The sequence below is a fragment of the Kogia breviceps genome, chromosome 13 (genome assembly GCF_026419965.1).
Source record: "Kogia breviceps isolate mKogBre1 chromosome 13, mKogBre1 haplotype 1, whole genome shotgun sequence".
Lineage (NCBI taxonomy): Eukaryota > Metazoa > Chordata > Mammalia > Artiodactyla > Physeteridae > Kogia > Kogia breviceps.
In genome coordinates, this window is record NC_081322.1 from 43,707,345 (window position 1) to 43,722,902 (window position 15,558).

The 15,558-nt window shown below is 41.9% G+C and overlaps 1 protein-coding gene across 4 annotated transcripts in view; it reads right to left on the bottom strand.

The window, feature by feature from the left end:
• The window catches only part of LAMA4 (laminin subunit alpha 4), a 152,149-nt gene extending 139,861 nt beyond the window's left edge, over positions 1 to 12,288 (bottom strand). For 2 of the 4 annotated variants that reach the window (XM_067011675.1, XM_059082889.2), the window contains exons 1-2: positions 12,092 to 12,255; positions 11,644 to 11,990 (exon numbers count right to left, since the gene is read on the bottom strand). In XM_067011675.1, coding sequence (XP_066867776.1) covers positions 11,644 to 11,838 — 195 coding nt within the window. In that variant the 5' untranslated portion in view covers positions 11,839 to 11,990; positions 12,092 to 12,255. Of the gene's footprint in view, positions 1 to 11,643; positions 11,991 to 12,091 lie in introns of all 4 variants that reach the window. The other 2 variants (XM_059082890.2, XM_067011676.1) reach the window with 2 other exon arrangements.
• Positions 12,289 to 15,558: the final 3,270 nt, after the last annotated feature.

Below are 15,558 nucleotides of genomic sequence, written 5' to 3' on the forward strand. Positions count from 1 at the left end.
GCAGGGTGGAGGCTACCTGGGTTTGTTTCAGACAGAATCACTGATGCCTTGCTTGGTTCCTCTCAGCTCTTAATCACTGTGAGCTGAACGAATAACTCACTTATTTCAGACATGTTGTTTTATATAGTGCTTGAAAATTTCTAGCAAAGAAGTTAACAGCTTATGTGTCTGACTTGAATACTTTCAGTTGCCAAACTCCATTTCTTTCCATATTTTCCTTTATAAAGAAAAATTTTTAAAGATAAATAGTTTCTAAGACTTCATTCAGTTTTCCTATGATTGACATACTTTGTCTAATCATTTCCCCTGAGATCCTGCTTTTACTACAGTTCAAGTTCTTTCTTTAGCCTTCTATCAGGTTCTTTTAAGTTGTAGGTCCCTAATGTAAACTCAGGATTCCACTGAAATGACTAATGCTTAGCATATTTTGAGATACATAAATACATATACATTCAGATATTATGTCAATCTTTATTCCTATTATGCCTAAAGAAGAACCTCCTATTGTTATTGAGATGATAGAGTGAGTTTACTCTATAACTTGAAAAACAAGTCAAAGTATAAACATACCACTCATTTAAATGTTCTTTAAATAGACTCATCAGCTTCTAAGACCACTCTGGCATTCCTGGATGATCCTGGGGACTCCTGTTAGCTGAGCTATTGTAAGACACTCTGAGATTTAGAAGCAGACATTAGAGGGTCATTTACAGGACAGAGATTAAGAGCTTGGAGCCAGATTCCCTAAACTGTGATGTTGGGTAAATTACTCAAGTTCTAGATGACTCAGTTTCCTCAAGTGTAGAATAGTGCTAATAGCAGTGCTTTCCTCATTACGTTATGAGCAAAATTAATAATACACATAGAGCACCTCAAACAATGCCTAGGACACAGCTAGTGCTAAGCAGGTGGTTAGGCATTAAAATCAAAAGGATGACAGCTGTCCTGTAAGGCTGTCACAGAATAACAAGGGGCCCTCTCAGGGCTGTGGCTGCATCAGGGAGACCTGGAATGGGCCAGGAGAATGGAGATGACTCTGCTGATGCAGGAGGAGGCCGAGACCCTGTCTCAAGAGCACTTTCCTGCACATCTCAATCCCTCTAGAGAGGTTCCATTTTGAGGGCTAGCCTTGGCAATTCTCATTCCGGGGAACTAGCTCTTCCATATCTCTTATCAAGTATCTTTCTAGTTTAGGCCAGAGACCACACTCCTCACTCCCCGAAGACACAGTATCCTGAATTAGAAAGCCTCCCTTGTTAGCAGGAGAGACGTTATAATCCCACTATTTCCTAAGAGTCTGGCAACTCCCTGTTTCCAAGAAGGTTCCATGAGTAAATTCTTCCCGTCTCTGCTCCCTTCCCCTCAAGGACACAGATCTCCAGTGGTCCTGTTTCTAGGCTGTGTGTGCTGGGTGTAGGAAACCTTCCTTGTCATTTCATGTCTGTCTTTTTTGTCTGTTTGTTTGATATCCTCTCAGCATTTTAACAAACACTAAAAATATTATTATTATTCATGTCTTTCTTTAAATTCCCTTCCTGAACACCTGCTGCATGTGGGCTAGGGTTTCAGGAAGTGATGTTACCTTCTCAGTTCCTCCAGATGCCTTGAAGCAGCAATTTTCTTTGATTTTTATTCCAGGCTGGGGGCTAGTACACCGGTGGGCCTATGAGCTCTCTCACTAGCCTCATGCAGCCATAATTTGGTTTTATTTTTTAGGCCTCTCTATAATTATGTCAAAAACACTTCCCTTTTCTGGATTCTCAATTTCCTGAAGTCCATTAAAATCTAAGACCAGCTGCATTTTAGAGACTAGTGCTTCTCATACTTTAATGTACATGTGAACAACCTGGGTATCTGGTGAAAATGCACATTCTGATTCCGGAGCGGGACCTGGGAGTCTGCATTCCCCGTACGGGTCCATGTGCTGCTGGTGCCGCTGTCCTTGGGCCACAGTTGGAGTCTCCACGATTTCGACCCCTCCTCCCCACAGTCAATCACACCCCCAGGGCAGGCTCCCTCACACACTGGCAATTCTGACTTCCAGAAAGGTCCTTTAAAATATTTGCTTCCAAATGTCGTATCCTGCTCAATCTAGAGCAGGCTATCAAATTAAGCTTCCTCTTTACCTTGTCATGAAGGCTTAGTTGGTGGCATTATTGTGTCTACTATAATGCAGTGATTTCAGTTGATGTTTCTAATGAGTTAATAAGCCCTCACTGGCTCTTCCTTCCTTTTGTGCAGAGTGAAAAGATATTCTCCTCTCTGGACCCTCTGTCACATGTCACTTAAGTGTTAGAAGACTCAGAGACACAGTCCCTATGTCCCTTATCTCGTCCATTGTCATCTTTCTTGTGTTTCCATGTGGAGCTTCATGCTTAGGGTCGCCCTGAAGGGTCTGGAGAGGGCAGATGGCAGCAGGAACCCTGGGCATGGGAGACCATTAGTATTTATTGGACACACTTAGGTGTCTGCACCGGATGCTGGCTGGGAAACCTCCTGGGCGTGTCATCTTGGAAAGGCTTATGTCCGTGGCTGGGCCAGTGCTCTGTCCTGCAAACCATCCTCAGCTCTGCCCCTGAAGGAAGCAGGAAAAAGGACTCTGAAACCATCCCCACCCAACCCTCGTAACCAGATCAGGACCCTGTGTTTCCCTCAGGTTCTGGATACTAAATCTTGGGGTTCTAACTAGGACAGCAGCTGTGACTCTGAGTGATTCTGTTCCTTAGGTCAGCTTCCCTTTAAGTAGTTTACAATTTGATCTATTTATTAGTCAATTATAGAACTTGGTTGCTTGAAGTAACCTTGATTTTGTTTTGTTCTTTTCAAGCTGTCCCAGGAGGTGAAGGGACTTACCCAGGTTCCTCTAACTGGTAAGGGCAATCTGGCTGTTAGTGGCATGACCAAGAACAAGAATAGTTAGTTCCAGACTCACGGTTCAGTGCTTTTCCCACTCCACTCAATTCTGGGAGACTCTCCTACTGATAATTCAACTTAAGGTTAACTAGAAACAATGAAGAGTAAAGTGATAGTATATTAGAAGTAACCAATTCTTCTCTTAAAAATATATCTGTATATATATATATATATGTGTATATATATATATATATCTGTGTGTATACATATATATATTTTATTAAAAAATATATATTTTACTTAATGATCCCCAGTTCTAAAGCTAAGGATGATTCAGCTGATTGAAATAATTTGAAAGAAAATAAGGCTGGAAGTCAGAAGACATAGTTCCTGGTACTGCTGCTAATGAACTTTGTGTCCTTGGGTGAAGCACCCCAACCCCTCTGAGACCAAGCTTCCTTACCTACAAAATGAGAGGGTTTGAATCTCTAAACTCTCTAGATCTAACATCCTATGATCCCTTTGATTTTATGGTTCCCAGTGCAAGGTCCAATAGAGTTATACATCCAATAATAACCACCCACTGGCTCCGCATTCAAACACGTCTCCTCTATGCTGAATTCTGTGCTGCAATAGAGGCTTCAGGGCTTGTCTCTGATAAGAATTTCAGGGTGTCTGCTGGCATTGATCACGACAGACAACAATTCCAAGGGAACAATATAGAATGAGGCAGTTATTCATGCACCACAAAGAAACACTGGCCCATCTCCAGGCATTCAGACTCAGTTCAGTCTCCAAATAACAGGCATTTAGCACCTCACCTGTGTGACCTGGGGCTTAACAGAATCACAGATGACAGAACTGCTCTGCTGCTCCTAGGCACTCATGGCATATCAGCAGGAAGAGAGGTTACACTTAGGGCACGCTTAGCTTGTCAAATTTTATCACTGATCATCAAAGGGAAACATACACACTGTGGCTGTGAACCTTGAAAGGCACTGTGGAATAATTCTGTGTGGAAGAAGCAGCCAGCCATGATTTTAAACCCTGAATTTGTGCTCTGGCTCTTGCAGTGATTCTAGATGGTTCTACAGCCCTGGCATCCCACGGTACAAGACTTTTTAGATATTTATCTTGCCTTCTGCTTGTGTCTGTATTACGCATTCCTTTGGGTCGACATTTGGCTTTACAGAGCTGCTCAGTGCAGTGTGCCATGCAGCAGTTCACTTTGTAAACAGACAACAGTATTGCATGTAACAGTCACGTCCAAGGTGAGTTTTAGTGAAGACATCTTTGATCTCTAGACATCTCAATTTCCTTTAAAGTAATCATGCCACTCCATGTAATGGAAGGCATAATTTCAAAATAAATATTAATATATAGAATCTGCACTGTGCTCAAGCATCCTTTTAGCTGTAGTATGCAGCATGGATCACTGCTCTAGTCTCCAAGGGGCTTGGGCTAATGCAGCTGTTAATGTTATGGGATTTCTCCAACTCATTGGTTCTCATGGAGTCATAAACATTGATACTTCACTCCATTTAGGTAAACACTAGATCTCTAGCCTCCAACAAAGCACAACACACAAACTAAGAAATTCCTGGAGTGAAAAGAGGGCCATATTACATGTTACTTAAAGGACATTTGACCACCCCCCACTCCTTTTTTTTTTTTAAAGAGAATTTGTTTCTTCATGTATTCTTTTTTTCCTTTATGTAGAGGATTTGGGCTTGAATATGGACAGTTTCCCACTACCAGTCAGCCTTGGAATGCTGTTTTCCCCAAGTTTCTCATGATAAAAAGACTCAGATTCAGAGCTGACTGCTTGGCAGCTGAATTTCATTAAGACTTTGATGGGAAACTTAAGTTGGAATTACAAACATCTGTGGTTAAACTTCCCTTTAGTAAACCATTTCCCAGAATTTAACTTTACCACACTAGGAGCAAAAAAAAAAAAGCAATTGAAAAAAGAATGCTGCTTTTTGGCAAATGCTGGCATAGATATTTAAATATTCTTCTATGTGGTCACTATATCTCAGTCAAGTAGCAGATTATTTACTTTAGAAAACACAAAAGTAATTGTTTGGAAATGCTAAGTTTTGGAACTCAAAGCATGTACTGGCAATCTGATTTTAATGGTTTCTAACTAATCAAATGTCTCATAACTATGTCTGGCCATCGTTATATTTATGTAGTTACTTTGAGCAAGGAAAAACCCTAAAGGAGAGGAGTGTTTTTGGCATTATATGCTTCAAGAATCTATGACAAGTCAGATTTTAGAATTTAATTGTGAAAGGGAAAAAAACAAGGTTATAGTCCTTGTCATAGCAAATATGCTGGGTTTTTTGTTTAGTTTTTTGGGTATTCGAGAAAACTCATTCATTTCTCTTAACTGCTCAGATTAGCCTATTTCTGGGGAAAGGTTATGTTTAAAGAACCATTAGGGATACAATGATTTTAATAGTTAAACTAGTCTCCTTCTTGTCCAATGTTGGATAATCAGCAAATTTGTAAGCAAAAGTTGAAAGTAATCAAATTTACAGAATAAGTAAAAATTTAGATGAAAATAGACTGATACTACAAATCTGAACTCGCAGGTAGATAAAAACAGATAATGGAAGAAAAAGGGTGAGGAGGGAGGGAGAGAAGAGAAAATGAGGGCAGACTTTGAGTTAGGCAGCTTATCACACGATTTCACTTAAATTTCACAAATATCTTGCAAAGAAAATACATTTGTATTCATTTTAAAATCAAACAACCTGAGCCTCTGAAAAATGAACTAATTTGCCTAAAGTCAAACAGCTAGAAAGTAGGGGAGCTGGATTCATAGCACATCTGTCTGGCTAGATGCCCACATTGCGCCTTTGATGAAAGGTGAATTTCAAATGTCGTAAAGCAGATAGACTGCAAATAAACAGTCCTCAGATGTGCTTCCCACAGGGCATTAAAAAAACTGAGTCAGCAATTTCACTTAAGAATCCAGATTCTGTCTTCTTGTAAAAAAACAGAAGGCCTGGCAACACAGAGAGGTGGGTGCCCTCTAGAAGAGGCATCCCTTCCTCTGCTGTTGTTTGGGCCCCACCACTCACAGGATGTGTTCCTTACCCTGCCCAGTTAATTTTTGCTCGGCCTCCATAAAAATCGTGAGTTTTAAAACTGTCTCTGTTCCATAAGATCAGCAATTCCACTGCTAGGTGTATACCCGAAGGACTGAAGGCAGGGACTCAAATGGATAATTGTAGAACAATGTTCATAGCAGCACTATTCACGGCAGCCAAAAGGTAGAAATAACTCAATGTCCATCAACAGACAAATGGATAAATAAACTGTGATATATACATACAATGGAATATTATTCAGCCTTAAAAAGGAATGACATTTGGACAAATGGTACCACATAGATGAACCTTGAACACATTATGTTAAGTGCAATAAGCCAGGCACAAAGTGACAAATACTGTAGATTCCACTTATATGAGATACCTAGAGTAGTCAGATTCATAGAAACGGAGAGTAGAATGGTGGTTGTCAGGGCCTGGGGAAAAGGCTAACAGGTATTATTGTTTAATATGTATTGAATTTGAGTTTGGGAAGATGAAAGTTTTCGAGATGGATGGTAGTGATGGTGATGGATGGTGATGAATGGTGAATTACCTAATGTCACTTAAAAATGGTTAAAATAGGGCTTCCCTGGTGGCGCAGTGGTTGAGAATCCGCCTGCCGATGCAGGAGACACGGGTTCGTGCCCTGGTCCGGGAAGATCCCACATGCCGCGGAGCAACTAAGCCCGTGAGCCATGGCCGCTAGGCCTGCGCGTCCGGAGCCTGTGCTCCGCAATGGGAGAGGCCACAACAGTGAGAGGCCCGCATACCGCAAAAAAAAAAAAAAAAATGGTTAAAATAATAAATTTTGTGTATATTTTACCACAATTTAAAAAAAATTTCTTCTGGTTAAATCTGAGAACTCTGGAATTACAGCAAATGGAATTCTCTGTTTTCCAGCGGTTTTATAATAAATTATGTAAGATAGGCCATGTAGTTTATGCTACTCATCTAGCAAGCACTGCATAAATGGTCTTGGAATGGTATTTTATATATCTTCACTTTAAGAAATTCCCAAACTTTGACTAAAATTGTTCCTACAGATAGTTCTATTTACCTCACCACATTTTTCTAGATATTCTTGCACAGTTGAATTACTTTCATAAACTCCTTCCTAGCTGGGCCACTTACCAGGCAGGTTGCCTGAGCAAATGCTCTGTGCCTCAGTTTCCACGTTTGCAAAATGGGATAATAACTACACCAATCCCACTGAACTATTATGAGGGCTAAAGGAAATAACTCATGGAAAGTGCTTAGACCAGTGTCTGGCACGTGGTAAATACTCAATGAGTGTCATCAATAAGCCACGCTATTATTATTATTACCGTTACTGTATTCCAGTCCTTGTAAAATAATGTTTCCCGGGAACTTTCTTTGGTGTTTGGTGAGTAAGTGGCTGTGCCCTACTGGCCTAGCCCAGGAATAATACTTTTTCCACATTAGCCCCATGGCACTTAGCTGATAGCCGCTCTTACAGAACATAAATTCATTCTGCTTTATATAGTGGCTACGTGTATATTTTTCTGTCTTAGATTGCTTACTCCTTGAGGGTAGGGATGTGACTCTGCCTTCTTTCTGTCCCGCCTGGTGCCTGCTTTATTACTGTGTACATGGAAGGTCTCCAAACCTGCTCTTTGGATGGTATTAAGTGAGTGAAATAATGACTGCATGCCAGGCTGGGGGTGGGGTGTGGGTGTTAAATTACCAACTGATCTGTTGAACAGCGGTATAGAATGATGGCCCAGGCCAGTGACTGGAAGTCTTGATGTTGTTCTACAAAGCCTTTCTCAAAGTAAGGGAGCAAGATAAGGCAACGGAAAGCAGACAGTGAAAGGGATCTGAGCTGTCTTTTGATAAACATACTACAATCCTTTAGTGGCAGGGCACCTAACTATGTGTTAGAGCATGGGATCACAGATTAACCATGAAGGGAGTCTAGAAGAAAAGTCCCTCAAAATTAGTCTAGTTCATATTGCTTTGTTTTTTTTTTAAGCAAGCAAGTTTGTCTAGCGCGAGGTACCTTTGTGGTTCCTGGGGCATGAATCTTCTTGGAGGGAAGCTAAGAACAGCAACTGCAAAATCCAGTCAGGTTATCAGGAGATAAACTCCTGGTTTCTCCTCTCAGGGAAGTTTGCTCAGTTATTTCCCTTATTTTCTCAATAATCTACCAAAGGCAGTAACAGCACTGTCACCTTCCACCACCTCCCGCTTTGCCCTTCCAGCAAAGTCCCCACTCCTCTCTGAGTGTCTGGGTGGCTTCTTTCCAGCCATGAAGGATATAGACAACAGAGATATGGCAATATTGAGTAAAATAGCACCGTAAAATAAAGTACTGAGAAATACTCCCAACTAAGGGTTTCTTTTAATCAACCTCTAACCTGTGTTCTTGACCTTGTTTAACTCCTGCTTCTTTTTGATAGACAAGAATGTCACTCTTCCTAAGGACACTCTGATACCCTCTCCTGAGGGCCTGTTCCCATCTCCATCCCTGCATCCCCTCCCATTCTTCTGCATCTCTATATTGGCCAAGAAGACTTCTGCCTAGTTTCACTTGCTATAATGTGTATAATAAAATTAAGACTTTCTTTTCTTAAATGTGGAATATTAGAATACTAAATACACTTTTTGACACTACCTAGTTTCCCCTTTGCCCACCCCCACCTGCTGAGAATCATTGTTCTCACCATATACTCAGAAATAATGGACTCAGTAAATTATCTACTTGTAAAAAAGCAGATAGTAGGAAAATCCTAGCAACTAGCACAGAGTTACCCATGGTGCTTCTCTTTTCAAATTCTCTGCATGCTGGAGGAGCTTGTGCTTATTTTAGAAGGAAAGGAGGGGCCTTCCTGCTTGGTCAGCCCATGCTTCCCATCCTTTTATTCAGTGCATATTGAATGTTTTTGTTCTCCTACCCCACACTGTGCACCAGTGTGCCCTAGTCTGTGCTGAGGGTGGAGAGGATGCCAGTCCTGCTATGGAGGGGCATGGGAGAGCCTTAGGAAGGCCGTCAGCCTAGCACCTCCCACTGCTCCATGCTTGCTTTACTAGTTTTCTTTCTTCCCTTTGAAGGAGAATTGAGGAATGACCATTTATATATATATATATATATATATATATATATATATATATATATATATATATATATCCGACTCAAATAAAATGAATGTATTTTTAGAATATCCATCCATCCACCTCTCCAAACGCCCGCGAATAATGTCTTGTATGAGTCCTTGTTCTCTTTTTCTCTACAGATGAAATATAACCTCCTGAACCAATTCAGCGGAGTGGTTGTACCATGTTATTAAATCTCCAGAATGTATTTGCTTTCAGGTTCTCCTTACTGGCTATAAAAAGCATGGGAAACCCGGATGGTGGGGCATTGGGATTGCTGTGGGACTGCAGGCTGACTGGAGGGCATTATGTGAAACTATGCAGTGGGAACATAATTACCCCCATCCCACCCTTTCTACATCATATGACTCTCCGGAATGACTGATAGATTCTTTCTGTTTCCCTAAACCAGAAGCCTCAACGGGCATTCTGAACCTATTAGTCTCCAACAGTATTACAAATTTAACACACTACATGACATTTTTTGATTGGAAGGATACAGACAAGCAATATTAAGTAAAATAGCACCATAAAATAAAGTTCTGAGAAATATTCCCAAATAAGGGTTTCTTTTAATCCAACTAGCCATGTATTTTTTATAATAATAATAAAGACAACACGTAGGATGTATAAAGCATTTATACATGTTAGTCACTGTGTTAAGTCCTCTATGTATTTATCTAATTTCATCATAGTAACTGTATGAAATATGAAGTAGACATCAATAACTTATCTAAGTCTCAGTTTCTTTATCTGCAAGTTGGGCATCTGTAGTTTGCCCAAGGTAAGGAGCAGGCAAGCTGAAATTTGAACTTGGGACCATCAGACTGCAAAGCCTGCAATCTAAAACCCTCTGCTGTGCTGCCTTCTTATTATTTCACTGAACAGATGAGTATATAAGCAATTGCTCAGGGTTTCAGCAATAAATTTAAGCTTCCCTAAAAAATCAAATAATTATTTCCTTACTTTTTGTGAGATGAGAGTTAGAAAAAGTTATGTGTGCTTGTCTTTTTAGAATTAGCAGGTAAAAAGGTAGGATGCCCAGATAAACTGAATTTCAGATAAACAGTGAAAAAAAATTTAGTATAAATACATCCCATGAAATATTTGAGACATAACCAAGATCTATTTGTTGTTTATCTGAAATTCAAATTTCATTGGGTGTTCTGTATTCTATCTGGCAATCCTACTCTTAAGCGTTTCATTCTGGAACTTTCCACTCAAAGCAACAGGTGGAGATAATGCTTCCTGGGGGGTTGATTCCAAGCCTGTAGAGAAGTGAAGCCTTCTCATTGTGTGGAGTGTCTCCTGGTCTGGCTTCTCCCCATGTCTGAGTATAAAGTTGACCAGAAGGCGTGCCCCTCTTTCTCATGGGGATTACATTTCACACCACAATGGGAGTTGGTATGCTGTGGCCCTACCCACCCTCCCCTCATTTTGGGGTGTGGGTAGGGCTCAGTCCTGGAGAAGGACCATCTTCATGCATATTATCTTATCAGTAGTTTAATTAATAACTATGGTTATACTAACAATTAGTAGGACTAATAGCAATAATCCAGACTTCAGTGCTGTTAGAAATGGCACTAGAAATGCATCAATGGCATTAGAAATGTATCAATCCACATAACTGCTTTGGTTCTATAGTTGCTGTAATCATAGCTATGGGGGTGTGTGTGTGCATGTGTGTGTGCGTGCGTGTGTCTGTGTGTGTGTGTGTGTGTGGTGTTAGGTCAACTGCTGTTTCCTTTCCCATGAACTTAGGTGACTTCATTTTCCTCCTGTTTAGCATCTCCCACGCCCTGGACATGCTGTTGTCCGTCTCGGCTCGGGGGTTCTTAAATCACTTACTCTGGATTCATCCACCTTTACCCAGTTTCTACACTTTGGTTATGCTTTTAACATAAACGCTTTTGCAAGAGATTCAAACAGCAGCTCTTTGAATAAGCATATCATCAGTAGCATATCTCCATCATTTTTACATTTGGGATGGGGCTTGACTTTCATCATGACTTCTTGTTTCTGGAATATAATGGCTTGTGTCTATTTAAGGTATCTTCTCTGCAGTTTCCTAACAGCTTCTTTAGTGCCCTCACCCACTCTTCACCCTCCCCTGTTGCAGAGGACCTTCTGTTTAATTTGTGACAAAAAGATTAGTCCTGCAGTATTGTTCCCACTGTCCTAACATCACAGAGGAGCAGGAAGCCAGTGACAGGGCACACACGTTAAGTGGTGTGGCTTGACAAAAATGACTCTATTGGGACATAAGAAGCGGCGGAAAGTCACAGCCGTGCTACTGCAGCCCCAGCTGAGAGTCTAGCCTACTAACTCAGAGTATGCAGGACACATGCCCTTTTACCAGCTTGAACAGGGATGTGTTCCAAAGCCTCAGCTCTCAAATCACAAAGTCCAAATCCAACGTACAAAGTAAAACTCTTTATTTCAAATTTCTGAACTGACCCGCCCAGGTGAAACTCATAAGGCGGCTGGGGAAGGGAAAGAGGGAGGGAGAGAGGGGGACACACACAACACGGGGCACAGGTGCCCCAGCAGGGTGACAATCGCATGGGCACTGTACCTTGGCAGCAGGCGGCAGGCTTCCGGGAGCCACGCGGGCCTCGATGGTCTCAGGCGGGTCTAGTTGGCCGACCGCTGAGCTCCCTTCAATGTCAAAAGGAAAAGCGCTGTCGTCCCCAGACGCGGCGCGGGAGCAGGCGGCGCCCCAGAGGAGCCACAGGGGCAGGACTGCGTAGCAGGCTGAGCTCAAAGCCATCTCTCCGCTGACATCTGACAGGGCTCTTCCAGGGGCTCGGCCACTGTTGGTCCTCGCCGGTCCCCCCTGTGGTGCAGCGGTGCCTCGCTTATTTTACCTTCTGTGCGTCTGCAGTATCCAGATGTGGGAACTCAAGGCAGCCCAGAGAGCAACTTAGTAGGAAAAGGAAGAGTGAGAGAGTAAGCCAGAGCCTGCCCCACCCCCCCTTCTCTCTCCCCTCTTTTTGTCTTCCCCCTCCGTTTCTCTCCCTCACTTTCTCTCTCTCCCTAGAGGCTCTGGCTGAAGAATGTACAGATGGATGGAGCTTAAAGCTCAGCATCAAGAGGCGGATGCGTTTGGGGCGAGCCCCGCAAGCGCCGGCCACCTCCTGTCCCTGGCGGTCGGGATTGAGGGCTGCGCTGTCCTGGCTTCCTTCCCACACCCATTTTCACCACTCCCTTTTTACCTTCACTTCCAGGCCCTCCCCCTCCAAGCTGGTCTTTCAGACACCGTGGCCGGGCCTTTCCTGGCGGCCTCCCCTCCCCTCTCAGTTTGGACACCCTCCAAGGGCCCCAGATGAATATTCAGCTTTTGTGATGGCTTCCTCACATCTCTTATTTATTTAGCCAAGGTGCCGGATGTCTTATCTATATTTATGTACATCTTTTATGTGGCCCTGACAGTTTGCAGTAAAGTGGGTGGAAAAGGGATTCCTGGGCTGGAGCCGGAGGTGGATGCTCTCAGATGGCAGAGGGGGAGGGCACCCACTTTCTTGGGCAGTGTTTCTCTTTTTCTAGAGACAGGCTGCTGCGCTCTTTGTGCTCATACCTTCCCTGGAGACTGGCTGGCCACCCTCTTCCCCCTGACTGTCCTCACCCAGAGGGCTTGGGAGAAGAATATCTTTCACTGCAACACTGGAAAATGACTTCATTACTCAAATGCATGAACTTTTATTTACAAAGAACATCTTGTTTTCGTCCTAAAGAGGTGCTTTGTAAGGGGCCCGGAACAAGGCTTGCAGTGTATGAGCCTGTCAAATATACTGCCCACAGCTCCGACCTCTTCCTCTTGGCCTGTAATCTCATGCCCACTACATCTGTCTGTCTTGTAACCTTTCCAAGGCTTTGGGGTGAAGTTGAGCTACAATTATGTGGGGTACCCATGTGGATGGGTCAATGGCCACTACAGCTGATACGTACCTTTGCATTCATTGGCTTCCTAAGGAGCTTTAAACATTCCTACAAGACCCAAACATGTTTTAAAAAGGATTAAGTGAGACAAACATAGAATAACACTTAAGTTTCTAGATGTTTGAAATCACTCACAATCATGCAACAAAACATTTCAATAAAGTCTAATCATTAGCTCTATTTATAGGACAAAAATAATTTAATCTAAGGATAAACAAAGCAGCCATTTATTTTGCACCTGCAATATGCCAGATACTTTGCATGTGTTATTTACAAGCCTCATAGCATTTTTGCAAAATAGGACTATTATTTCCTTTTTATAGAATTAAAAAGGGAGGTTCTGAGAGATTAAGACATTTGCCCAAGTCACACAACTGCTAGAAAGCTGGCCCCACTCCTCACTGATTCCAAAACTATCTTGCACATTTACACCACACTGAAACTCACAAACTAAAGGCCACACATTCAGAGATAGAAGAGATTGCACTAAAAAATTCACAAAAATCCCAATTTTTTGAGTACCTTCTAGGTGCCAAAAAGTTTGCATAAATTATCTCATTTATTTCCCTCTTCACTATAATGAGATAGGCATTGTTATACACATTTGGTAATGGGTATGTGGTAAAAGTACTACTAAAACAGGTAAATCTGATGCTAAGGTCATTGGTGTTTTCAACAACAAATTGGTATAATACAAAAGTGCCAAAGCTGGAAGAAGCAAAAAGTTTTCATATTTCCCAAAGCATCTGCAATGTTTTCAATCCAAGATATAAAAATAGTATTGCAATGAACCATTAAGCTAAATTATGATCATCTTCTTCCACATAAACTGGTTAACCCACTAAACTAAGTAAAATAACTTAAAAATATATGTTTGGTTTGGTTGGTTCTTCAAGAGACTTACATTGGGAGACAAGATGGCCAGACTCTGAAGAGGAAAAAATGATGCTCAAATATCCTGTCCTACTCTCGCTTTTAAAAAACTTTAAATAGTAATTAATAATAACAATAGTGATTTAGGTACATATTATATTCTGACTTCAGATATAGACCTCGTCAGTACACAAAAGCTGTTCACATTTGCTTCCTGATATATTATGTCCTGTTCTTCGTTAAATGTCAATTAATCGCACACTTTTTATTTGACCCAGCGCCTCTTTGCCCTGCTTGCCAGGCAGTGTCAGGTTCTATGAGAGGCCTGAGCAATGGGGGTAGGAATGCATTTATTCAAGACATATAAACTTCTTGATTTAATATATGTTTCTAACTCTTCCTCCTCATCTTTCTGCAGATAGTATTATTATTTTTGAGGCAAAACAGCAAAATACACAAGAAGCATGGGTTTTGTATGAAATAAAATAGGCTTCAAATCCTAAGTCTGTTTACAGTGGTTCTGGGAGCTTGACAGAACTTAGTCTCTCTGGGTGTCAGTTTCCTCATCTGTAAAATGGGATAATGATGCCTCTTTTGTGAGTAGTAAATGAAATAATGTGAATAAAGCATTAACACAGCCTGGTATATAGTCAACTGCTCAATATTTACTGTTTAACTAACTGTATTTTAAAGTCTTAAAAAAGCACAGAATTATTATTTTTAAAGAGAAAATATAAGCATGTTTATTTATCCTGTGACTTGGGTAACCTCTTATTTGCTGAGAATAGCCATTCACATTTCTGGCTACTACTTGGGACTTTCTTGTATTAACCATGAATGAGGCATCTTAGAGTGACAGAGCAGTCAGGCGAGGAAGGAGACTGGCTGACTATTTTATAGCAAGTTGGAAGGCACTAGAACAAAGGTAATCATCACCAAAGGGCCACCCTAAGACCATCAAAGGCCTGAGTGTGGGAGGATTTTATTCCTGCTAACACTACAACTGCGGAGTGTCTCCAGTATGGCTGCTTTCTTATCATGACCCTCCTTCTCTCCCTCTCCAGGCATTCAGCAAGTACTTTCATGTCCCATCTCTCCTTTGGGACTCACACCTACCCCATGATGGAAGAGGTACTGCTCCATCATTCCCAATGCACAGAAGAGAGCATGGCATTATGATAGGCTAAGAGGTTAAATGGCAAGGACACTAGTCCGGTTACTGCAGGGTGAGGGCCCCGTGCCTTCTGACTCCCAGACCAATGCTTTCCCAACCAGCCCAAGCTATTTTTAGTTCTGGCAGCAGCAGATCTGGTGGTTTGGAGGCTTTATCAACAGAGGGTTCTGGAATTCTCTTCTGAGTCCCCTGCTGCAGTTATCAACAGATCAAGGCTGCCCACTCCCTTCAGCACTTGGTTGTTGGGCCTGTCCATAGTGTCCAAGGATCTGGCAAGGGTGTTGTTAATGTATCCCATGTGCCCTTCTACAAATAGAAAGTCACGTCAGACGCTATTTAGGATTGTTAAGTGCTAATCTTGGACATAATTAGACAGGGGATCGTTGTGGGGACTGTGTACTAGTGACAATTTTATGATGAGATTGGTCAGAGAAGCAAGATGAGCTCTCCCTGCCGTGAGGTGTCTAACTGATTATGAAGTGGCAGGAAAGTAAGGAGGGAGAT